Source organism: Acipenser ruthenus, chromosome 9, assembly GCF_902713425.1.
Source record: "Acipenser ruthenus chromosome 9, fAciRut3.2 maternal haplotype, whole genome shotgun sequence".
Classification (NCBI taxonomy): Eukaryota; Metazoa; Chordata; class Actinopteri; order Acipenseriformes; family Acipenseridae; genus Acipenser; species Acipenser ruthenus.
Window position 1 is genome coordinate 30,812,987 of NC_081197.1, and position 25,750 is coordinate 30,838,736.

General features: G+C 36.0%; 1 protein-coding gene across 1 annotated transcript in view; it reads left to right on the forward strand.

The window, feature by feature from the left end:
• LOC117405486 (glypican-5-like) overlaps nucleotides 1–24,464 on the forward strand; it is a 270,158-nt gene extending 245,694 nt beyond the window's left edge. The window contains exon 8 of the mRNA XM_034008579.3: nucleotides 22,495–24,464. Coding sequence (XP_033864470.2) covers nucleotides 22,495–22,649 — 155 coding nt within the window. The 3' untranslated portion in view covers nucleotides 22,650–24,464. The remainder of the gene's footprint in view (nucleotides 1–22,494) is intronic.
• Nucleotides 24,465–25,750: the final 1,286 nt, after the last annotated feature.

Here is a 25,750-nt window from a genome sequence, read left to right on the forward strand (position 1 = left end):
GCCATTTGTTGCAGCGCTGCCGTGCCTTGCAGCAGGGCCTTGAGGCACTCCTCCATATTCCGAAAGTTTTTCTTTTATGCACAGACAAGTTAAGGTGTTGCCCGCATTCTCCACCAATGCGTGACAACTCTGGAAATGTGTGTTATGGTTGTCACTTCCTCCGGACCTTTTACACTGTCCTCTAGCATTAAAGAAAGTCAAACTTCCAGGAATGTGGTTCAAACAGGTCGGCACCTGTGCGTTTATTATTTACAGTGCTTAATAAAACAAAATATCCAAAACAAACAAAAGCCTAACTCCTTTATGGATTTCTAACTCAACAGCAAGTATCCCTATCTAACAGTCCGGGCAGCTAAGCTGCTTACCGGCCCCAAAACACCAGGACTTTTAAGTCCCCCTTTTCACAAAAGATTTGGTTCTTGTTCCCCTTTTCAAAACAGCTCACAGCTCATCCTTCAACTCTCCTTCTCTCCCTTTTTCAACAGGTTGACCCTGCCCTTTTTAAAAGGTTCCCAATTGTTAAATTGAAGGCAGCTGTTGAATCAATTACCCAATCACCTATTATAATTGGGCCATCTAAAATGGCTGCCCATCAGTCCCATGGCCTCCTGGGAATTGAAGTCCTGTTGCGCCAGACCAACAGGACTACATTTCCTTAAAAAGGGTACAGACTGCGCAAAATCCGAGGCCCAAAATACCGGCCCTCGACCACAGTGCCCCACACCTCATCACAATATATATATATAGTAAAAGAATCACCCCTCATCGCAGTTCGTTGCCCCCTTAAAAACACTGACCCAGGCACAGAAATGGATTTTCAAAGCACGGTTGCGCTATTTTTAATGAAAACACAAAAGCAAAATAAACAAACCAAACACCTAGCTCTTCTTTGAGCAATAACTAAAACACAAATCAGGAACCTAAACTAAAGACAGGACAGCTAAGCTGTTTACCTGTAACAAAGAACAAACAAAACAGCACACACAAAAAAGGCTTCGCTCTACCTTTTTCCTTTCTTTTATGGCTGTACCCACACCAGCACAGTCGGGCTTCCACACACCAGGAGCAGACTGACTGCTCTCCTTATAAACCCTGCACCTGGCTCTAATTTACAATCATAGCCAGGTGCAGGTGATAATTAACAATAAAACAATTAACAAAAACAATCCCACAAGGTGCCTACGCACATGTTTTTCTGCAGGGAGGATTTAACCCCCTCCCTGCTGTCTTACTATATATATATATATATATATATATATATATATATATATATATATATATATATATATATATATATATATATATTAAATGCAGTTACTGGTGTTTACATTTTATATTTCTTTAAACTTTTTTCATCTGACATGTTTGTTTGTTTGTTTGTTTTGTTTTTATAAAATTGACTATTTTGTCCTGTATGACGAGTGCTATATAAATAAACTTTGATTTGATTGAGTTTACACTCAAGTGCAAGCTTTGATTAAGCACAGGGAGAATGTAATGGATCCCCTCCTGCTGGCTGATGAGTTAATAATACTGACATCAACATAAGACAGGTACTTACTGTACCTCTCGACTATCGATCAGTCAATCTTTATTTTATATAGCACCTTTCATAGTGGCCCACCATCAAAAAGCGCTTTACAAGATGCAGTAACAACAAGAAAATCCATAATACTTTAAATACAGAGAAATGCATAATAATGCTATACAGTAAAAAAAAAAGCATAATACATTAAATACACTGAAAAGTGCATAATACATGATATAGTAGCAAAATACATGTCTTGTAAAAGCCCTTAAAAAAATGATTAATAATAATAGTAAGAATGTGTTCTACATGTATATACAGTACACCCTCGCTATAATGAGCTTTTTCGTTTTGTTCGTTATATTGAGGGGTTTGCTATAGCGAAAGGACAATCAAAATGAACGATAAACTCTTGGAATAAGTTAATGAAATGAGATTTTGAATAAAAGAAGAATTACATCTACCTGTTCGTCTCATGTATGCAGTATTCTGCATTTGCTTTATCCTATACGATAAAGAATTAAAACGCAGTACAAAAGCAAAAATCCTGAATTGAAGCTTTCAATCTGACATGAATTGTTTCAAAGTGCACTAAATCTTAGAATCGCAAACTAAACTTTTATTCAAAATCAACCTGGCAATGAAGAGTTTGACATGAGAAGTTAATCATTTTTGTTTTTGTTGTTGTTTTTTCTTTAATCAATTTTACTTTGCCGAATGGTTGCTGAACAAGCCAAAAAACAGAGTGATTTTTAACAACCTATATTCACAACAGAGCTATGCCTACATTACTGCTTTTTTCAAACAATAAATATAGTTTCCAGCTTTGTTGCATCATAAAATGATTTTCATTTCGGAAGCACAGTTACACAGCACGTGCTTCACTGTGGAGGTGATATACAGTATATATATATATATTGTATGTTCATCTTCAGGTACATTAGTGAGTTGGTGAAGCCGTCTAGATTGTTCTGCTTGATCTTTTTCGAGCCTTCATTGCAGTGTTATAATTTCTCCAGACATTTCGCCCTTCTTATAATAGTTTTCAGCATACACACTATGTGTATGTCAACATAGGCTAAAACCCCATCTGAGACTGATTCCAGACCAATCTGACCGTCCAGACTAACCCTCAAATCAAGTGTTTCAAATCAGACCTGCTGGTGATGGGGTCTTAGATCTTTTGAGATATTGAGATAGAGTAGGAGTAAATGAATGAACATACTGTCCCATTCAATGTGGTCTTATGGTCACCCTACATATACTGCATATATTGTTATCATTGACTTCAGGAATATGTCACTCCTTTGGATGCTTTGTTTTCATGTACAGTTCAGAAGTGTACTTTGAAGCACTGACAGATTGCTTTAAAATATAGCACTTCCCACTGTAATACTGTATATCACTCATATAAACATGACACATTTGTATCTCTTCTGAGTAATTCACACATCCCTGGTTTGTTTCAGATGGGTGAACAGAGTCCAAGAAATGAAACCAATCTCATTCACATGTCAACCAACACTTGTTGTTTTCCTCTGGGTTTCCCCAGCAACCAGTGACCTATTAGAGATATCACAGCCCCACACACCACAGGTGTCATGCCTTTCTTCTACAAAGCAATGCATTCAGTAGATTAGGGAACTCAATTTAAAGTTTGTAGAAGGAAAGGTTTCTTTGTGACCCAGTGGAATACATAAGGTTAAGACAAGGGCACAAAAACACAGGGAAAGTGTGGAAAAGCAATTATTATATTTATATCCCCAAGTAAAGATTTGCATAAACACTAATTTCAGATATAACTGGCAGTTTTCAGTTCTGTGGAACCTATGGTTGTTAACCTAATCTGCCATCCGAGTATACATTAAATTGTTTGATGATATTTCTGTTTTACTATTGTGGTAGAACATGTGTTAAATTAGGCTATTATAACAGTTTTATCCACTACCTTTTCAAATCAAAAACTGGAAAAATGTAATTAGAAATGGGCTATTGCTAAGGGTGTCCTTGTATGATTTTTTTTTTTTCTGTTCCACTTTTGGTAACAGGATAATTGAGAAATCAGCTTTGCTGACTGGTTCTTCATTATCCTGTTCTCTTGATGAACAACCCCCAGCTGCCCAGGAGAGTATTCCATAGATGTAGCAAAACAGGGATTTCTTTCTGTACATTGTACATCCATAATGCTGAATGAAAGATGTATATATTGTTTAAAAGTCTGTTTCAGAGATGTTACCAATCAAAGAAGGGTAATGGCAAATTACCCTTCTAAAAAAGAGAGAACATACAAGTATTAAAAATAACACTCAAGATTTCTTTAACAGTTAATGACCATTGTGGAGGTTCTTAACTAGCAGCTATATTGACCTGCAGGGGTGGCTTGGCACAAAGCCACAATATCTGGCATGGATTTTAAACGCTATTATAAACCACATTATTTCGAAATTGTCAAAACAATTTGTGTTGCATTAAATGAGGCCCTACTCTTCCGTGCTTTAATATGATATTATAAAACAATTCAATAGCATCAGCCAATCGGATTGTAGATGCCTACTGCCATGTCACCGCATCTCCTGTGAATCAAATAAAAAATCAATCCGCACAAGTGCCGGCTTTTTCATTTTGACTTACCTTAATGAAAGCTCAGTTCACATTTATTGGATAGCAAATACTAAACAAAGACACAATTGGTCCAAATTTATTTTATGATCCACCAAAACCAGCCAATCAATACTTTACACTGACGAAAGCAACCAATCCTGTACCCGCAACTGAAGAATAAGCCAATCACTGCCTATCACCTCTACTGTAGCTTAGGATCTTTCAACAACAACAAAATGAGACAGGGACCTTTTGATGAAGTCTCTGCTGTGTGGTAGTTGACCTTGACTTTCGTTAGAGCCTCGCCTTTGACTGTGGTCGAATAACTCCGTCGCAATCATTTACCACACGGTACAGCCTTCATAGACAGGAACTATCTAGATAGTAAAGAAAGAAGTTTCAGACTTCTGCTCACTGTGTTTTATTGATATGTAAATGATTAAATGCAAACCTTACATTTTGCTTTCACTAAAACATATGCAATGTGAACATGGAAATATGCTAATCCCCAAGTCTTCATGCAAGTTACTAGCAGATTTTTATATATATATATATATATTTAAAAAGACATTTGGTTTAAAATATAGAATATTTCTTTGCTGTGTGCAGTATTTTAATAAATAGTTACAATGACCTGCTATATCAAGAAAGAAAATAGGGTAGCAAATTATGTGGTATTGTGGTATAAATAGTCCTTATCACTCTGCCAGCATCACATTATGTTACCTGATGGTCTGTTTTGACCTGCAGGGATGAGAATAATCATGTTGTAGTTTTCTGTTTCTGTTGCACAATAAACTTTCTAGTTCTGTTACGTTTTTTGAACAACATGAATACTTGTTTCATAAAAATAAAGAGGGTGCTTTGCAAAAGAAGTAGGCAAGTATTTAAACATGTTCAGCTAATTTGATTAATAAAATCTTCTAATTTAATGTTTGATCTGTTTCTGTGTGAATGATTAGGTGCATTTGACCATATAGTATATACTCTATTTATTGTAGATGCTCAGATTGTATCAAGGAAGAGCAATGTTATAAAGAAAGAAATTCTATTTCAATAATTCCTATATTTCGGAGGCAAAATGTCAGGTACAGCTATGCAATTACACAGGCGTTAACATAATTGGTAAAGTTAAGTACTTTACATTTTCAAAACTTGAACAAATCAGCTGAAATATGTTCACATACCCAGGAGATTTTACTTATCACCTAAATGAAACTGAAACACTAAAATTAGGGCTTTAGGGTTTTCAAATTAGAGGCATTCATTAATTTTCAAAACTTGTAGGCACAGAACCAGCATGACCTTTTCCATCATTTGTACAGCAAATCGTTTCCTGGTATTAAAGAGCAAGATGTTGTTCGAGAGCATTACCATAAACACATCACTCATAAGAATAACATTTGCAAAGTCACAGTCAAATTACCTGATGCGCACAGAGTGGTTTTCTTGTGTGTGCAGTTTTAAGTCAATAAGAAGGGGACTTGGAGATGTTACTTCATTTTGAGTGAGTTATTTCACTTATAAAATGGCTACATTTCTTTTTGAAAATAATTACACAAACTAGCTTTTTTAAGGAAAAAATTAGAAATGTATCATGTATACTTCCACTAAAAAAGAAATAGTCCCTGAATACATATATTTTGTACTTTTCTATTTGCTATAAACATTACATTGAACATTCCCATTTATAGTAAAATCTTCGCGATAAAATGGAATTTGGGAATTGAAAGCTGACTGATTCGCCACATCTGAGGGAGGATTCACGGAACAGCCAAACGCTGCACTAGAACTTGACATCAAGGGAGGAACTTCAGAGTGTTTTTTTTTTTTGTGTAGGAAATGATCTTACTCAAGTGTTGCAGTCTTCAAGAGAAGCTGACCAATAATTTCAGAGGCTGACTTCATTTCATAAAACCACAATGCATCTTGTACTTAAAATAAAGCATCACATTATTGGGTAGAGCCAAGTAATGGTGTGGCAGAAGGGAATGTATGTTACACACACGCACATATATATTAATGTTTTGTGACATTACATTTTTGTTTTTCTCCCCAATACCTCTGGATTTTAAGTAGTTTCCCCTTTGATTTCTTTGACATTTGAAGCTCTGTACCATGCATCTTATTATTATACTTCTGACCCACGCTGGATTCCAGTGCAGGACTGCTGAGGTGGATTAAAGCACTGCTTTGACTACTCACATCCCCTTAATGTTATTTACTGATCTTCCTGTTCACTCCTGGGTCATTAATCCTGGGGCTTATCAATATGTTTGAAATTAAAGCAGTCAAATGACACAGGGTTGTAGACAGTCCCATTGTGAATTCAATACTTATATTCCAATCTGGGAGCTTTCTTTTCCGCTGTTGTCTGTGACCTGACGACCAGTTATAGATTAATTGATTGGGTTTTATAACAGACCAGTTGTTAGCATTCATGCTGTGCTCACCCAAGTCACAGTGTGACTTTTCACTGAGAACAGAACATCTGCAGCTGACGTGACTTACACCGTCCTCTGTTTGAAATGGATAAAAATGCATATCTTGCGTGATTCAAATGATGCAGTTGGTTTTAATTAACCTGTATTGATCCAGCTGCTGCTTCTGTTTGAATATAAGGATAAATGAGACACCCTCAACAGAAAAGATTTGTTTAATTGTGCTGTACAATTTTTTTTGGTGGTGTGGGGGGGTTATCCACTCATACATTTACCTTTGCAGTACAAATGGCAGAGCTTTTTAGTGTGCTTTGGTCTACTTTGGGCTGTATTTCAGCAAGGGGTTCTGTGACATCATAAACGTTACTGTCAAGACGCACTTATTGTTTCATGTTCTTATCAAAAAAGTAGTGTTAGTGAACAGTGGATACAGAGGTGACTCAGAATTGTCTGTTTGTAAGAAAAGAAAATACATAAACAAATCATCTTCTTGATCTTCAGTATTCTATTTTAGGATAAAACATACAATTCGGTTGTCTTTTGCTATGGCCGGTTACAATGAGTTCAAGGAACTTGCCCACCCGACAATTCAAGGGACCGGAGCCCAGGCTATAATAATAGCTTGTTAGATCTTAGATTGGGTTGGCAGAGGGGAGACCTCTAGAGAAAACATATAAAAGGGTTGTCTTGCTTGATGAGGAGAGGCTTGGCCTCCAAGACCGTGCACAGCATCCCTGAGGATAGGTCGGGGAGCGGATGCAAACCTGAATCCTTCAGGGATGGAATAGGTCACGGATGCAAAACTGAAAATGAAAGGACAGAAAAGTAGTTTCCCTGGCTATTGAAGAGCCACTCGCAGTGGGAGCAGAGAGCCTCCCTCAGGGAATCTGAAAAAAAAAGTAGAAGGTTAGTTAGGACACTGAGCACTAAACACATAGCAGGCTAAGACCAGAGCGGAAATAGGAAGAGAGAGAACTGAGCCTCTGATTTTGAGGTAATAGTGCATGAGCTGCAAAAGGATAGGTGTGGCCAGGGGTCCCCACTGACTCGCACGATGAGAACCCCCCTTATCCGAAGGCAGAGGTGGTGTAGCCTGAACCGAGGTCGGGGCAGTAAGAAGGAGTCCCGGCTCCATAGAAGTTCCCCAAAACCATGCGACAAACAAGAAAAAAGACCACATGCCAACGTATAGGAAAAACACACGAGACAACAGTAAAAGGAGGTTAGATAGATGTATGGATTATGTGTATGTATAACTATACCTATATCTCTTGCTCAGTGGAGAGGAAAAAAACCCTCGTAGGAGGAAACCACGAGGGGGTTCGTCACAGCAAAGAAATAGCCCCCACTCCGGGCAAGCTAGCGATACTTTGTTGGGCTGTGGAAATGTCAGAAATGGAAGAGTGAGTGTACAAGTCAACTGCTAAAGAAGACCAGCACCCCAGACTCTTAATGAGATGCTGGTTGATTCTAGCCTTGGCTGCCAATGTTGCTGCCCGGATCCTAAAGGAGTGAGGGGTGTAGAACTGGGGCGGGAGGCCTGCCATGGAGATCAGACAGGCCAGGTGGGAAGAGAACCAATGTCTCAATATGACTGTACGGGAAGAATCCACGAACAGCAGGCAACATACGTGCAAGGTAGACATGGAGCTATAAGGGCTCTTGATGATTCCTCGCAGTGTCAGACGGACTGCCAGCAAGCATGCTTTTGGAACAAGATGAGATTGAGTTTAACAAACTGTTTATATATATATATATATGTATAGACCTTTTCAGCTGGAGTCTTTGTTGTTCTTCAGATGTCTGTCCCTTTAATTACACATGGTACACTGGAAGTGCTCTTTAAAGGCTGTGGCGTAAGTTTATTAACAAACTGAGTGCAGAAACAAACAAAACACAAAACAAAACAAAACCTAGCCCTTCTTTGGGCACTAACTAAACAGGTTAGTTGTACTCTCATCTAATGCAGGGCAGGGTAAGCCTGTTCCCCAGTGTTAAACCAACTCAAATAAACTAATACAAGCTAATCCAAATCAGCATCCAGCACTTTCATTGTCAAAACCTGTACCTTTGTTTCGTTATCAGAAAATCCTTCTTTGCCAAACACACTTTTCCACTGTTCAGTTTTCTCGTCTTTCTCCACTTCAACCCACACCCCCAACACACAAAGATGTGACCTTTTTATTCCCCAACTTGATCAGTTGCATCTGATCAGCATTTATCCATTAATTATTCCATTAAGCAATTGTTTCCTTTGCTGTGATGCAGAGTATGTGACTATTACCAAGGTCCTAAAGCCTCCAAATTAATGTTTGGTACATACACATCGGTGCTTATTTTTAGGTAAACCAGTTTTTTGGGGGCTTTCATTTTTTATATACTGTATGAAATTAGTGTTTTTGGTTACTTTCCAAAATGCTTGAGCATCCTTTTTCTGCCAAAATATGTATAGTAGTAACTCGACAGTACTTGCACACTTAAGTTGTACCTTCTTTCCTTTGCTGTCTTCTACAACGAAATCCCAATGGTCACGGGCACATTCTTCTGGGGTTTTTGTGTGTAGGCATTTTTGTACATTTCGCCACAATTCTGTTTTAAATCCTCTGTATCTTAACTGTAATATAGCTTTAAATCCCGCTAACAAGCCTCCATTCTGATTGTAATCTCATTTTAAATCTCGCAAGCGGAGTCTCTCATAGAAATGTAGGAATATGCTTTCAATCAGTAGTTGGGGCGGGTTTAAAGTATTCAGAATGAATCAATGATAGATGCAAGTCAGGAAGGCGGGACATTGCCCAGCAGCACTGGGAAATGTATTTATTATTTTTTGTAGTACGTTTTATTTTTTAATGGAAAAAGGGTAAAGTCACCGTGAATTGATTAACTAATTATAATTAGGGCTTCTGATACCCGATAAAACACCCGATACAAAAAAAATGAACTAGCTGGATAGCCAATAAACACCGGAAAAACTAGAAATGGTTAATCAATTCACGTTGACTTTACCTTTTTTCCATTAAAAAATGTGCAGCAGTGTGGAGTAGTGGTTAGGGCTCTGGACTCTTGACCGGAGGGTTGTGGGTTCAATCCCAGGTGGGGGACACTGCTGCTGTACCCTTGAGCAAGGTATTTTACCTAGATTGCTCCAGTAAAAACCCAACTGTATAAATGGGTAATTGTATGTAAAAATAATGTATAAAAAATAATGTAATTGTATGTAAAAAATAATGTTATATCTTGTAACAATTGTAAGTCACCCTGGATATGGGCATCGGCTAAGAAATAAATAATAATAATAATAATAATAGTAAAGAGTACAGGGTTTCCCCTCTTCTGTTATGCAAAGCTACTGTGTGAGCTGGCAAACATATTCAACACATTTGGCTCAAAACAGAATTTCTCCCATGATAGGCCACACAATATGGAGGTCTTCTTTGCATGACAGCCATTATGTAGAGGAGGCATAGAATGCCAAGTTTGTGTATCTGTCATGTTAATAGAAATTCAATAGTACCTGCCTTTTTTGTACATTTTACATTTGAAGTTAGATTCCAGTATTTTCGAAGAATCTTTAAATGAAATGTAGGTGCAGTTAAATGTGTAAATATGTGGTGTATGTTTTGATTAACTTTTTGGTTTGGTGCAAGTTATAGATTTGTATATTTAATATAATTCACATATTTCTGTGTGTGCTTATTTTGGTTGACTAAATTAGTCTGCAATAATGTCTTTGTTGTGCACTAGAGTGAGACCTACAGTATATTGTTTTATTATTTAATTAATGTAATTTGGCACATCCCTCGGTAATGGATTTTAAAATATTAGTCCACAGTTACATGTAGTTTTCTGAATCTCTTGGATATACATAGCAGTTCATTATTTAGTATTCAATGTTTTCTTAATTCAGACAGACATCATTATCATTTAGTCTACATCATATATTATGATACACTAATAAAAGTGGTATGTTTATGTGTCCCTTGAAGCCAGTTGTATTATGCATGGGTATAACTAGAATGCTGATGAGCAGTTGTCTAATAAAGGCTATGGGAAATGATAGTATAATAAAGTCAAACTGTGCTGCTGTGCTCAAAAAGCTCCACGTAAGTGCTCAGACATTATGAAACAGTATTATTTTACAAAGAAGCATTTTATTTGACTTGCTTGAAGATTAATGATCTCTTAAGCAGGTCTCTGAGAATTAATTGAATCAGGGAGCCTGAATCAAACTATGTGACATATACTGTGATGTTAATTAAGTGTGTCTTCCCCCTTCCTTCCCCCCATAACATTCTCTAGATCTACTTTAGAAAGACTAGATATTAGTAACAAAGGGTAAATATTTAAATTGGTGAATAGTTTAGATTACCTGCTGTGCTCACCTGCCAGTCTGGTCTAAACAAATACAGTTGATTCTTATCTGATAATTAAGAATGTCTGTCTGAAAGACAATATACAATTTTCTTCCTACAAAGGGTTAAGAAGTTCGACACCTGGTGGATACCGGGTGCCATGACTTTCCCCCATTAAATGAATTGTTACCATGAAACATGGAACGTTTAAGATAATATACATTCTTAATTTCCTTATTCTAAAAGTGAATTGAAAAACAAACCTTTAAGAGGGTATAATGTTGACTTGTTTAACAATGTCAGGATTTTAGATTTACTAAAACTATGAGAATCAAACTTAGTTTGACGAGTAACAACTGATTTAAATTGGTTTTAGAATCATTTTAATCTTGCTGATTTTACTTTATTTATTGTATAATGTGTTTGACGTGCTTGTAACGGTATTTAGTTTCAATGAAACTGAAATGTTTATCCTACTATGATCAATATAACTAAAGTTAGAACAAAATGAATCTCTCTCTCCATGGAGGAGTGGTCGTCACCTGTGTTAATGACACACATTGCTTGTGTAAAAGGAAGTGTCATTCAAATTCTGTAAACCAATGAAAGGACTGATTTCGGTTAGGGATTAACTTCCTGTTTTACCCAGAAGTGATTGGATTACTGAAGTAAACTCCTCTTTGGGTGCTGTATTTAAAGCAAAACAAGCATGAACTCGTTCTCATGGATCCGGACTTTCATCTCACCATGAACTAACCACTGAGCCTTCGCTTGTAATGGGGTTCCATTTAAGAAGCAAAAATGTAACTTTCCATGAATTAACCGTGCATAAAGCACCATGTAATCAACGCTATATTTTTTACAAAAAATAAATAAATAAATAAAAAAGGTAACAGAGAGAATGGGCTCGCCCCAGGTTCGGCTGCCGGAGCGGGGCTGAAGCATCTCGCCTCCCGGAGAAAGCTGCAGCTCCTCTCGCAGCAAAAAAATAAATACATTAGGAAAAATAACCACGTAATAGGCCTAATATTTATTTAGTTTTAAAGTGAATGCTGAATAAGATGTTGTGTTATAAAGTGCAAGTGCAGCTTTTCTTTCATTCAGATACCATATCAAAAGGGAGAGACAGAATCAGAAGTTAGACTGAGAAGTTGTTTACAGTTTGAACAACACCGGTACTAGTATAGGGAATCACTAGTATAGGGAATTGGGGCACATGCTGTAGGAGCATTATATCCGAGGCACTTTATAACCGAGAGCCTTATAATGAGGGTTCACTTTATACTGAAGCTGAAAAGTATATTTTTCATATTTCTTTTCTATTTTGTTCATGGTTCTTTTGATATATTTGAAAATATTGAATAACGGAATGGGGAAAATCATTTTATAAGATAAGTGAAATTTGTGAAGGACTAAAACCCTATTTTTATATTTAAATATTAATCATATAGTGGAGGTGTCATCCTGTATTTTAAAAATGAATATTAACTAATATGTTTGTATATATAACCAACATAGCGGCGGGTGGCCTAGGCTATTGAGGTATTAAGGTTATATCTTCATAAATATGCACTACAGTGTTTCACGTGGAATGTGCTGTACATTTGTGCAGTGCTGTTAACTTGTTTGGAAATGTTTACAATAACATACTGTGAGCATACTGTCAACTATACAGAAAAGGCAATCGGTGACTTAATTTCTTAATAGTTCTTGGTAATTTACTAAAGTATCTAGGCAACTAAATTGACACCTACAATTTGTACTTCAAAAACCATTTCACTAAATGAACACATGTGAACCAAAACAAAAACATAGTTGTAATGTTCACATAAACAGATGTGTCTTTCAACACCTATAAGGACATTCATGTCACTGTTGGAGCCAAATGAACACTTTAGGAGTGATTCATGAGTTCTGCGGGCATGAATATTCATTAATGACCTCTATAACAGACAGCAAGAGTCACACTTACCTGAAGAAATATGCTCCCCCTATGTATGTTAAGAAGACATTCATCAAAAGGGTCACATCTTTACTAACCACTGCACTGAACTGTACAGTTGTGATTGACTACTTTCACCAAGTCATCATTTTCATTCTTAAAACACTGAGCATACCCACACTTTCACCCCCATGCAAGCACATCTGTCTTTTTAAGATATCTCCAGTCATTATGGTTCTATCTGTTGCTCAAATGTGGTTTTCCTTTTGCTATTGTATCCAGACTTGAGATATAAAGAGATATTATGACTTACAGAAAGAAAGTTTAACATGGGGAAATGATGTTGTTTTATAAACTCATATGATAAATACAGTACATCCACATTGATAAACCATTTTGTTTTTGTCAATCATTCCTTTATAATAATTTATTCCTCACACTGCTAATCATAACCATAATCATGTGTTTAAATCCATTTCTTTAGCTATTGTAGTATAAAATGGCTTTGTTTGCGTTGCTAATTACGGTCTTTCTGGTTACCATAATTAAATGAAAATGGAGACAAAACAATGATCTCATTTTTCAGATGTTGCCGTATTTCCTCCGTTAACATTCAGCTGGTATTACTGCTTATTGTACATTGTGTGTGTACTATATATATATATATATATATATATATATAATAAATATGGACTGGGGAGGAGGTCCATAGTGGAAAGTTAGTCTTCCCAAGGGAATTTTCCACTATGAGCTGAGTCTGCAGTACATATTTAATATAAGTCAGTCAAAATAATAAGTGAGGGAAGGTTAATATGACTTTATATACTGTAAAGCCATAAATATTTGTAATCCTTTTATTATGCATTTTTCACGTATGAAAAAAACATGAGCATTTTTGGCACGACTATCTTATTGCTGTACATATAATGAAGAAATATACTACTACCAGTGCAACAGGTCGTCAAGATTTCTGGAGCAAAATAAGTTTTAGGGGTGTGATTTGCCAAATATTTATGGCTTGACAGTATTTTGTTTAAATACAGCATAAGTAAATAAATACATAAATAAATAACAGAAATAAATAACAGAAAATGTTTTTTGGAGTTCATACTGTATAGTTATCAAAGTTTTTTTTTTTTTTTCTTTTCTAGTATGCTTTATAATTCATTTTCTGTTTAGTCACAGAATCGCTATTGAGCATTTTTTCCCATTCAGCCATTTTCTCTTGTTGTGAGGAGTGCAGGGGAGAAGGGCATTCCTTTGAAACGGGACGGGACTGACATTGATGTGAACCAATCACATGACAGATGGAGACTATTGCTCGGTGGTATATATAATTTGTTATAGATCTTTATTCAGATCATATTAAGGTGTCCTGTATTTGGCAGGTTGTCTTTTTTTGTAAATATCTCTGCATTGTTTTTCAGCATTGAAAGCTTAAGCAGGTATTTTATCCAAGGGGTTAATGTCTTAGAGCAGTGGTTCCCAACCTTTTGTATGTCACGGCACACCTTTATACGATAACATTTTTTTGAGGCACACTTCCTATTTTATCCAACTGAATTGCCCTCTCACAAAAGCCTTTTATATCTAAAACCCCCTACAAACAATTCAAGCCACCATCTAATACAATTTCTCGTTAGTTTAAGCAGTTTACAATGAAAGTCTTTTAATGTACACAGTTTATAAGTGTGTCCCGGGTTAATTGTTTTCAGTTGTTTTGAGATTTAAAAAAAATGTCTGCATTTCTCAATGTGAAAGTTCATATTCGTAACACAATAATAAAAAAAAAAGTTATGTTTCTTCTTAATCATTGGAACAATACTACTTGAATACTACTTGAAATTAAGAGTATATGGGCCAGAGCAAAACGCAAATGAAAGTAATACTGTGATCAGCATCTTACCGGCAATGTTAGTGTGACACCTTGATCCGGGGAGGAACTGATGATAGGGCAACTCGCAGGTTGCTCCACTGACAGGCGCGCCCTCCTGTTATTTTTCACGTAAGCCAGTGTTGAGAAGGCCAACTCGCACAAGTAGGTTGTGGGAAACTGTAATATTATTTCAATAGCGTGGTCTGAAATACTCTTATCCCGCAAGCAACCAAAATGTGTCCAGAGGCATCTCTGCAAACTTCAGTTTCAGTGTGCGATCCATCCTGTGCTCTGCAGTTAACTCAGGCGGGATTGTTTTGGCGACAGGCTTCACGGTGCAGGATACAGTGGCTGACCTGGATGTCAGGATTCTGTTCTTTCACCTTACTCACAAATCCTTTGACTTTTCCCGTCATAGAAGCTGCTCCGTCAGTGCAGATGCTGTGGCACTTGGTCCAGTAAAGATTGTTTTCCTCCAGATAAGCATTTGTGACACTAAAGATTTCCTCTCCGGTCGTGTGACTGGGCAATTCTTTGCAGAAGAAGAAATTCTCCTTAATGGAATCCCCATCAACATACCTAACATTGGCTATGAGCTGGCAGTGTCCCGTAATATCTGGAATCATCAATCTGCAGGGCAAACTTTACACTTCTTTCTTATTTCTCTTGAAGCACCTGTTCAATATCAATTGACATGTCGTCAATACGCCGTTTGATTGTATTATCAGAAAGAGGAACTTTGTCGATTTCTTTGGTGGCATCAGCTCACAACATTACTCTCACAATACTTTTGCATGCCGTCAGAATTAGGGTCTCGGCAATGGTATGCAGCTTCTTCAATTTCTCTACAAGCTCAGCCACCAGGTAACTCGCCTCCTGCGTCTTATCTGAGACCTGCAGACATCATACATTGATTTTGCTTTAGGTTTTGTTCTCTCGGGCGCTTGAAGTACTGTGTATCCTTGCTGCCGAGTGAAGGGTGCTTTGTATTCAAATGGCAATATCCGAATTAAAATATACAAAATTCTAGTTATAAATTAGACATGTTTACTTGTGCTCGTCTGTAATTTAGTCATACAGCAAACAAATGCCAGATTAGACTCAACATAGGCAGTATTTGTACTTCGCAATAATTAATATATAAAACATCAAACCAGATTACTCAAATATTGACATTTTTAATCCCCACATAGTGCCTACATTGCACACTATCCTTAGGATTCACAGAGCCCAACTACTATAGCAGTTATTCTACGTTACCTAATGTTACCCCCTCTGTTTATCAAGTCCTTTTATTTTTGCATTGCCTAATTAGGCAATAGTTAACATGCTAATAACTTCTTTATTCTGAAGATCAGTTAAATTGGAGAACATATTTGGAAATTACACAGATCCTAAGATAGTGTAAGGCCTTAATTATAAACCCAAACCAAAATGTGTTATACTGATATAAAATAAGAAAAACCAAGACAAACAGGAGATCAATGAACAATTAACAGTGGGGAAGAGAAAGATATTGGCTAGATCAAGTGTGCCAGTATGAAAGTGGCTGTCATAATAGAGGGTAATTAATACTAGAATTTAAAAACAAAAATGATTATAATGTCTGTTCTCATTAAGATCATCCCATTTTCTAGTTATTTTTTAATGAGGAAATAGGAGATAGCTAAGGGAAGTACATATCACATTTTGAAATTACTGTGGCTTGTATTACTGTATTGCATTAGATCCTTTCATCTGCTGAGCTTTCTATCCTTTAAGTGCTCACTTTCAGGACAACATACAGTATGATTGCGTTAGCTTTTATCCAGAGACCTACTGTCTCCATACCTTTAATGGCTTGTACTGTAATGGTACTATGCCAGTTTATTTTTTTAATTTTTGGTACTTTTACATGTGCACTTTCTCTATGTGCTCTTTACTTACTGGAAGTCACTTACATCAGGGGAATCCAAACCTTGAATTCATCAATCATAGGCCCTATAGCACATGTGCAGCATCACAACACAGCTATAGAAAGAGTGCTGTCATTTTTAATTCCCTTCACTGGACTTCACTGACACTGACTGTGATTCAATCCATCATGCGCCATAACTGGTGATTTTAAATGTCACCATTAAGCGACTAAAAAAAAAAAAATATTCACATATTTAAAACATATTATGGGTTTCCAAAGAAAAACAAAATTTTCAAAGTATCAGCAAGCTACCTAAAAATCTTTTTATTGCTCTACACATTGTTGTGGTTTGTCAGAATGTGAACAGCAATTCTTGAAGTGGACCTTTTAGCCATTGACGTCTGTTACTGGATTGTTAAATATAAATATTTATATAAAATACTTGCATAAAGTCCTTTCCAACAATTGAAAAAAAAAATAGGTCTTTAGTCCTGTCTAAAGGAAAATCAGTGTCACAAAATAATTGACACACATCAGGATCAGTAAATTACACTTTATAACTGTTTGTTACAAATGGCAGTTTAGAATTTATGTTACAATTGTATTAGCATTTGTCTTGTTGTCCGCAGCAGAGCCAGTGAAGTTAAGAAGCAGATCATGCCCAGTGTTCCTGCTCTATTTGCATACTGTTATATATAGATGCAGTTTTGCACATATTGCCATTTTATATTAATAAATAATGACCATATACAATTGTTTCCATTGATTTCCTTTATCCTTTCCAGTACTAGTTAGTTTTGACCAGGAGCTTTAGAAATGAGACCAAAGTAACAGTGCCTGCATAGACTTATACAGTATATCTTGTTATTTATTTGTTGACTTTTTCGTTTGCCTGTCTTTGAAATGTTGCTGCTGAATTGTATTGAAGTTCTATCAAGCATTGTTTCCCAGAGGCTCATAAGAACATAAGAACATAAGAAAGTTTACAAATGAGAGGAGGCCATTCAGCCCATCTTGCTTGTTTGGTTGTTAGTAGCTTATTGATCCCAGAATCTCATCAAGCAGCTTCTTGAATGATCCCAGGGTGTCAGCTTCAACAACATTACTGGGGAGTTGGTTCCAGACCCTCACAATTCTCTGTGTAAAAAAGTGCCTCCTATTTTGTGTTCTGAATGCCCCTTTATCTAATCTCCATTTGTGACCCCTGGTCCTTGTTTCTTTTTTCAGGTCAAAAAAGTCCCCTGGGTCGACATTGTCTATACCTTTTAGGATTTTGAATGCTTAATCAGATCACTACGTTTAAGACTGAACTCCCATTGATTTCAAATCAACTTCATTGTCCACCTAATACCCAGCAATCATATTAATTTTGTACTTTAATTTCTCATTCAGTCACAACTAAAAGTCTACATTGCTATCTTCTTTCCTATTTCAGAGTGTCCTTATCCCTTTGTTGATTTGGCAGCAGTGTGGAGTAGTGGTTAGGGCTCTGGACTCTTGACCGGAGGGTTGTGGGTTCAATCCCCAGTGGGGGACAATGCTGTTGTACCCTTGAGCAAGGTACTTTACCTAGATTGCTCCAGTAAAAACCCAACTGTAAAAATGGGTAATTGTATGTAAAATAATGTGATATCTGTATAATGTGATATCTTGTAACAATTGTAAGTCGCCCTGGATAAGGGCGTCTGCTAAGAAATAAATAATAATAATAATTTATGACCCAGGTATGTTACCCTAAATTCAGAGCTATAAAAGTTACATGTTCCGGTTTCAAAAGCAAAAATAAATACATACATAAAATACAGTAAATTGCAGGTGACATTTCAACACAAAATTAACTTTTTCCATGTTTATCCGAACACATAGCCACTTTTATCAGGAACAGTGACTTGAAACCTGGCTTCAGGAGTCCGGGAGACCTAGTTTGAGGCAACTTTGCTGTATTAAATCCCAGGTCTCCCCTGATGTGACATGCAGTGACCTGAAGCCAAGTTCCAAGCCACAGTGGCTTTGTGTTCCCCCCAGCTTAATGGTTTTATTTAATGGTTTTTTGGGGTTTTTTTTTAAATTGATCCAATTGTATAGCAGTACATTACTTTTTTTCTGCACTGAATTTGTATAAATGTGTTTTTATATATATTTTTATGTGGGCTGAACAAGTTTAATTATTTTTATATTAGAGCTTTCTCTCTGTGCTGAACTTGTAAAAACATGTATTTACAGTAGATATTTACCGCTAATAGGCCAGGGTAATTGTTTCATGATTACTATAGTAGTGATATTTATTTTGCAGTTAGTGATTCCTACACTTTGGAATTCTTCTCCAAAAAATAGAATACAATGAATGTGGTGTTGCAACTGTAGTCAGGCTGAGGATCAAACTTGAGTCTTAGTGTATTTTATTGTGTTCAAAACAAAGTTTGCCCTCTAATTGTAAATTTATGAGTAATTCATCACACAACAAACCAGGTCTAAATTTTCTTTTTACGAAGCCTTGCAAACACTGGAGGTGGTTCAGTAAAACCCTAAAGTAAGCAGCCTTATTGTATATTACATACATCTGTGGCGCTCATACTATACGCAAGAGATAATGACACTAAATTTCTATACAATGTAAGACACCTGTCACATATTAAACTGTTGTGATGTTATGGCACTCAGTAAGTGGCTTCAACATATATATCTGTGTATGACTTTTGTTTAATTAAATTAGTGGAATGCATAATACTAAAGTCCTAACTGTCACTTCCGATCTAGGCGCTTTTTTTTTTTTTTTTTACTCAACATTCCTTAAATCTAACAATTAGCCAAGATAAATTACTACTTTTCAAAATATCTTGATATGTTCAGTTTCTTCTGTGGTGACTAATCGTGCTAACTTCTGAAGTGATGAGGCTAAATTAAACGCTCCAAACAAGGTTTACTTTAAGTGGTGCCACCCTGTCTGTGCATAATGTATTACTTGGAAGAAGTACACGTTGAAAAGCAATCAGCATTCTCTAGTAGATTCATAGGTGCAGACCATTACTATTCACTCAACTGACTGCTGAGGACAGTGCTGTGAAAACAGAGTGCTCAATTCACAAATATAAAAGGGAAAGTACCTTACGGATGTTTTTTTCTCCTCCATTTTATTTTAAAGGTCATTTTTCAAGAGAAAAAAATCTTTATCCACCCCCTGAATGAACTGCCCATTTATTGGAGCAATTGCTCATAAACTATGACAGACACACAAGCTTCATATTTTCAGTGTTGTGGAATCCCAAAGGAGAATATAACATTGCCCTTCACTTTAATTTGTGAACTACAGTGACAGTTATAGTGTGGTCTCATTACTTTTTTCAGACGACTGTATTCAGGTTTGATTGTGGTCCTTGTTCAAGAAAAGTGTGGAGTAGTGGTTAGGGCTTTGGTCTCTTGACAGGGGGGTTGTGGGTTCAATCCCAGGTGGAGAACACTGCTGCTGTACCTTTGAGCAAGGTACTTTACCTAGATTGCTCCAGTAAAAACCCAACTGTATAAATGGGTAATTGTATGTAAAAAATAATGTGATATCTTGTAACAATTGTAAGTCGCCCTGGATAAGGGCGTCTGCTAAGAAATAAATAATAAAAGTTTACAACTGTTTGCATTGCATATTCAACATCTGACCATTTTTGGAAGATAATAATGCTTAATAATGAAATGTGACCTACACATTTGAGATCTGTCTCATTTTACACTACCAAAAACAATTATATAAAAATGTACAGCATTTTAAAAATATCAGTACTTAAAAATGTAAATCTAGGTGAATAAATCTATCAGCATGCCAAGTTTTCTTGGCAGAACTCCAAATGACTTATTCGATTTACAAGTGTTTTGATCTATTTTTATATGTATTGACTTCTTGCTAATAGTCTGTCCTTTTCTTGCTTAATGTAATTGCTTTGTCAATGTTTAGATATAATTGAATAACCATATCCTATTTGAAGCTGTAAAGCAAGACAAATTGTGGCATAGCAAATAACACGAAGAAGAAAAAGATTGTGCATGATGATGTTCCTCATCATCATTTGTAATGAACTGTAGTGAGATAACTCCTGCAATATGGCAAGCCAAATTATCATTTAGCGAAATCTCAAATATATTTAGAGTTATCTCTAAATAATTTTAAGATATCTAAAATATATTTAGATATACCTGAAAATGATTTACAGATATCTCTAAATGGAGCTTAAAACAGAATATCTAAAATACATTTTGAGATATCTTTAAATCATTTAAAGATATCAGAAATTTAATTTAAGATATCTCAAAACATTTTACAGCTATCTCTAAATATTTCAAGATATCTTAAAATGCAATATCTTGCCATACATCCACAATGTCTACTTTCTTGGTTGGTGGAGCATGCATTTATATACATTTCACAGTGCATTACATTCATTCATACAGGTGAAACTGAACACCTTGTTGTCTTGGGGATTGGTTATTTTAGTGATAAATTCAACTGTAAGTTTACTGTATCAGTGTTTCAGATATCAAGGATTCTTAACAGCAGCCTCAGTTATTGCACCTTCTAATGGGCAAAATATTGTACAGGCAAGCTCCCAACAGGAAAGTCCATACTCGCTCCATTACCTGTCTGATAGATTTTACCAAATGCTAAATACAATGAATAGCAGCCATTAAATTATCTCTTTATGAATATAATATGTACATTACTATCTAATGATGTCTGCTCTCTTAAAGGTCAAATTGCCATTATGAACCCCAATCCTTAAATTCAAGTCAGTAGTCAGTCAACTAATTAACAACATCATTTGCACATTTGGTAAGACTGGCACGTTTTAGCTTTAAATTAAATATATTTGTTTTGCAGTTTTGCTTGGAATTTCATAATAAGCAGCAGCAGTGCCTGCAATATTTGGCTGATCCATACATGCATCTCATACATGTCTCTGGCGAATATTAAACATTGCCTGTTACTTATTTCCAATGGCTTCTTTTAGGTTTAGACTCAGTGGAGTCTATACAGGAAATGCATACAAGCTTGTCAACAGCTTTGACAGTTAAAGTTAAACTGTGTAATGTTTCCTAACTAAAAAGCATTGTATGTTTAGCTGGTGACATAACACTGACATAAAGTAGGCAAGCAGAGGGTACGACAAGATTGATGCATGTGCTGGAAAGTGTCCACATAAAGATTCATTTAGAATGGCTTAAAATGTCAATGTTAAGTCTCAACCACAGAATACTGAAATTCATACAATGTATCTCCTTCCACTTGTGCAATTGCTCTTTTTATGCACAAGCTGTAACACAACATTGTAATGCATTAAGTGCAGAAACATTACAGGCATATTGGAAGTATTATGATTTGAAAATATTACAAAAAAGATGAACTTATTACAAAACAAAGCTAAAATGAAAAATGAGGAAAAATATAAAAATAGATATAACGAAAAGGGAGGGAAGAGTTGCCAGAATGCACTTACAGTTCACAATGTTTTAAATTCAGTACAGCATGTTTAGCACAATGCATGCACTACTGCAACCACCCACCCAAGTGTCTAGTTAGCTGTTGGGAAGAAAGCAAGACTACAAATGCAAAACAAACTTGCTTGGGAAAATATATCGTGGGAAGGGGCTTTTCATCCTTCAATTAATCCTGTTTAACATTTTATAAAACTTGAAACTTTTCCCCCAAGTTTTAAACAATGCTATTAAATATTTCCTGTTGCTTGTTCCATGTCCAGTGAGAATGGGAAGCCAAGATGTGATCCATGTGTTCTGCATATTTGAATGCCTCTTTGCTCTGTTGCTGCCAGAAATGGGGAATCACTTATTTCACTGTTCTTATTTGCCTCTGCAGGGATTCCAGACAAGATGAATGTCGATATAAAGCGAACTCAACAGACTGAAGATGGGGAGACTTTGGACACATCTGGCACTGAAATTACAGTGAAGACTAACCTTGTGACCTTGAATTTGATTAATGTGGCAACACTGCTTCTCAGTGTATGGTAATATCACTCATATAATGTAAATGCCTTTCTGTAAGCAGAAAACAAAACCTGGCATGTTTCAGCTAGTGGTGCAGAGATACAAATGTTATCCAGTGTGTTTGTCCTATCAAGTATCATATGGGCATTTTCAAAAGTAACAGCATGACTTTATTATTCATTTATAGAATGCCTTAGATTCAATTTTCTTTACCTTGAAAGAAAGCTGTTTGAGCAGCATGTTGCTCTTTGATCACACTAAAAATGAACACATTTGTAATAGTGAACGATGCTGCTGATATTTTAGAACCGATCGTTTCATTCCAGTTAGTTTCTTTTATTTAATGAGCTTCTAAATAAGTGCTATTCATATGCTTTAACATACATTATGTCTTTCCAGCTAACGGATTTCATAGCCTCTTAACACTAAACCAAACAATGCTATGTGTTCAGTCTTACGTAACTTGTGAGTAAATAATTTGGGATCTATGTATATTTTGCTCAAATTTAAGCCTTGTGAACAAAGCTTTTGCAAAGCTTCCAGGACCTTGGTTTGGATCTACTGAAACAAGGTGTCAGGTTTTCCTAGGGTATCTGAAGCAGGTAAAGCTCTCTTCTTTTTTTGTCTCCTGTATTTCAATTCATTGTTAAGATCACCTCCATGCACAGTGGTTTCATTATCTAACCTGCAAGTGGTTTTTAAGTGATGTTAAAGAGAAATAACAAGAAGCTAGGAATTTTTACCTCTTGTAGGTAACATGGGTACGATAACAGTGACGGGTTGCAGCATCGACATACCTAGCTTTGCTAACGATTTTAGTTTTTATTTTATTACATTTTTTTAAAATTACTAATTACTAATTATTTTATTTTTTGAAATCCTTAGCTTTCCAATACAACAGCCACGATACCATCACTGAACTTGAGTTTCGTACCAGCACATTCATTTACATGACATCAGTCATTCAGCCATCTCTTCCCAGGGCTTCAGTCATTCAGCCATCTCTTCCCAGGGCTTCAGTCATTCAGCTATCTCTTCCCAGGGCTTCAGTCATTCAGCCTTCTCTTCCCAGGGCTTCAGTCATTCAGCCATCTCTTCCCAGGGCTTCAGTCATTCAGCCATCTCTTCCCAGGGCTTCAGTCATTCAGCCATCTCATCCCAGGGCTTCAGTCATTCAGCCATCTCTTCCCAGGGCTTCAGTCATTCAGCCATCTCTTCCCAGGGCTTCAGACATTCAGCCATCTCTTCCCAGGGCTTCAGTCATTCAGCCATCTCTTCCCAGGGCTTCAGTCATTCAGCCATCTCTTCCCAGGGCTTCAGTCATTCAGCCATCTCTTCCCAGGGCTTCAGTCATTCAGCCATCTCTTCCCAGGGCTTCAGTTATTCAGTCCTCTCTTTCCAAGGCACTCACCCCTGCTTTCCATAAACAACATCTTGTTTAAATACTATTTTATAGTATGTCTAAGCTGAGGCCTTTTAGTGCATTGTATCTGTGCAACACTTTACATGTGACTCCATGGCCACTGTTTACAAATATGTTATATTTTTTTCGACTTAACTTAATTGATGGCCACAAAAAAAAATCCTGGTTGTCCAAACCAGCAAAGCACTGTGAGCACACTGTGTTTCTTCCATTTTGACATTATAATCCACATTTGAACTGGTCTGGAGACTATTACATGTCAATACAGCCCTTGAACTACTCACTGCACATTTAATCAACTAAACAGATTGATTTCTGATGCAAGGTTAATTCTACTATAACATCAAGCTATTTTAATAAATACATTATTAACTATTTAACTAATAAATACTAATGTATTGAAAAAGGAACAGGCTACATATATATATATATATATATATATATATATATATATATATATATATATATATATATATATATATATATATGTTTTGTTTTGTTTTTTATAATTTCACTGATATAAAATATGCTATCTGGACCATCTAATTTAAAAATTTATATTTTATACCATACAGTATAAACCCAGTCCTTTAATGGATTCTTTAAATATAATTTATAAATATACACATTGCATATACACATTAGAAACTAATAAGCCAATTGTTATTAGAAATTAATTTCCATCAAAACAAAGCCGGTGTAATTGACCAAATAGTTGGTATTCCGGAATGATTGGAATTAATTAAATCTTTAAGAAAGCAGGGATTTGTGGTGCAGAGAAGAATGTTTTGAAGGAACAGTATGCATTTCCCAACTGAATTCAACTATAATTTATTTTTTGGAACTGTTCTGGTAATAGAACTAATAAGCCTAGCTTATTTATTTTATTAAATTAGTCAATATATCATGGATTATTATGTTTTGCCACATCCTTCTGAACTTAATTAAAGTGGTGTTATTACAGCAGGTTTTAATTATGCAACATTAAAATGGGATTATCCATAATTAGGGCTTCTGTTTTTCGGGTTTTATTAATTGTATTTTTTGGTGCTTATTTTTTAGCTATTTTCGAGTTTTATGTAAATCGTTTTTTTTCAGGGCTTTTGTTTTTTGATAGACTGTATGAAATTAGTGTTTTCAGTTACTTTCCAAAATGCTTGAGCATTTTTTTTTCTGTCAAAATATGTATAGTAGTAACTCGACAGTACTTGCACACTTAAGTTGTACCTTCTTTCCATTGCTGTCTTCCACAACGAAATCCCTACGGTCATGTGCACATTCTTCTGGGGTTTTTGTCTGGAGGCATTTTTTGCATCTTCTTAACTGTAATACAGCTTGAAACAAGCCTCTATCCTGATTGTAATCTCGTTTTAAATCATGCAAGCAGAGTCGCCAATAGAAATGTAGGAATGTGCTGTCACTCAATGGTTGGGGCGGGTTTAAAGTATTCAGAACGAATCAATGATAGATGCAAGTCAGGAAGGCGGGACATTGCCCAGCAGCACTGGGAAATGTATTTATTATTATTTTTGTAGTAGGTGTTATTTTTTAGTGGGAAAAGGGTAAAGTCAACGTGAATTGATTAACCATTTCCACAGTTTTTCCGGTGTTTTTCGGTGTTTATTGGCTACCCACCGATTTCATTTTTTTTGTATTGGGGGTGTTTAATCAAGTTTTATCGGTTAAAACCGAAAATCAGAAG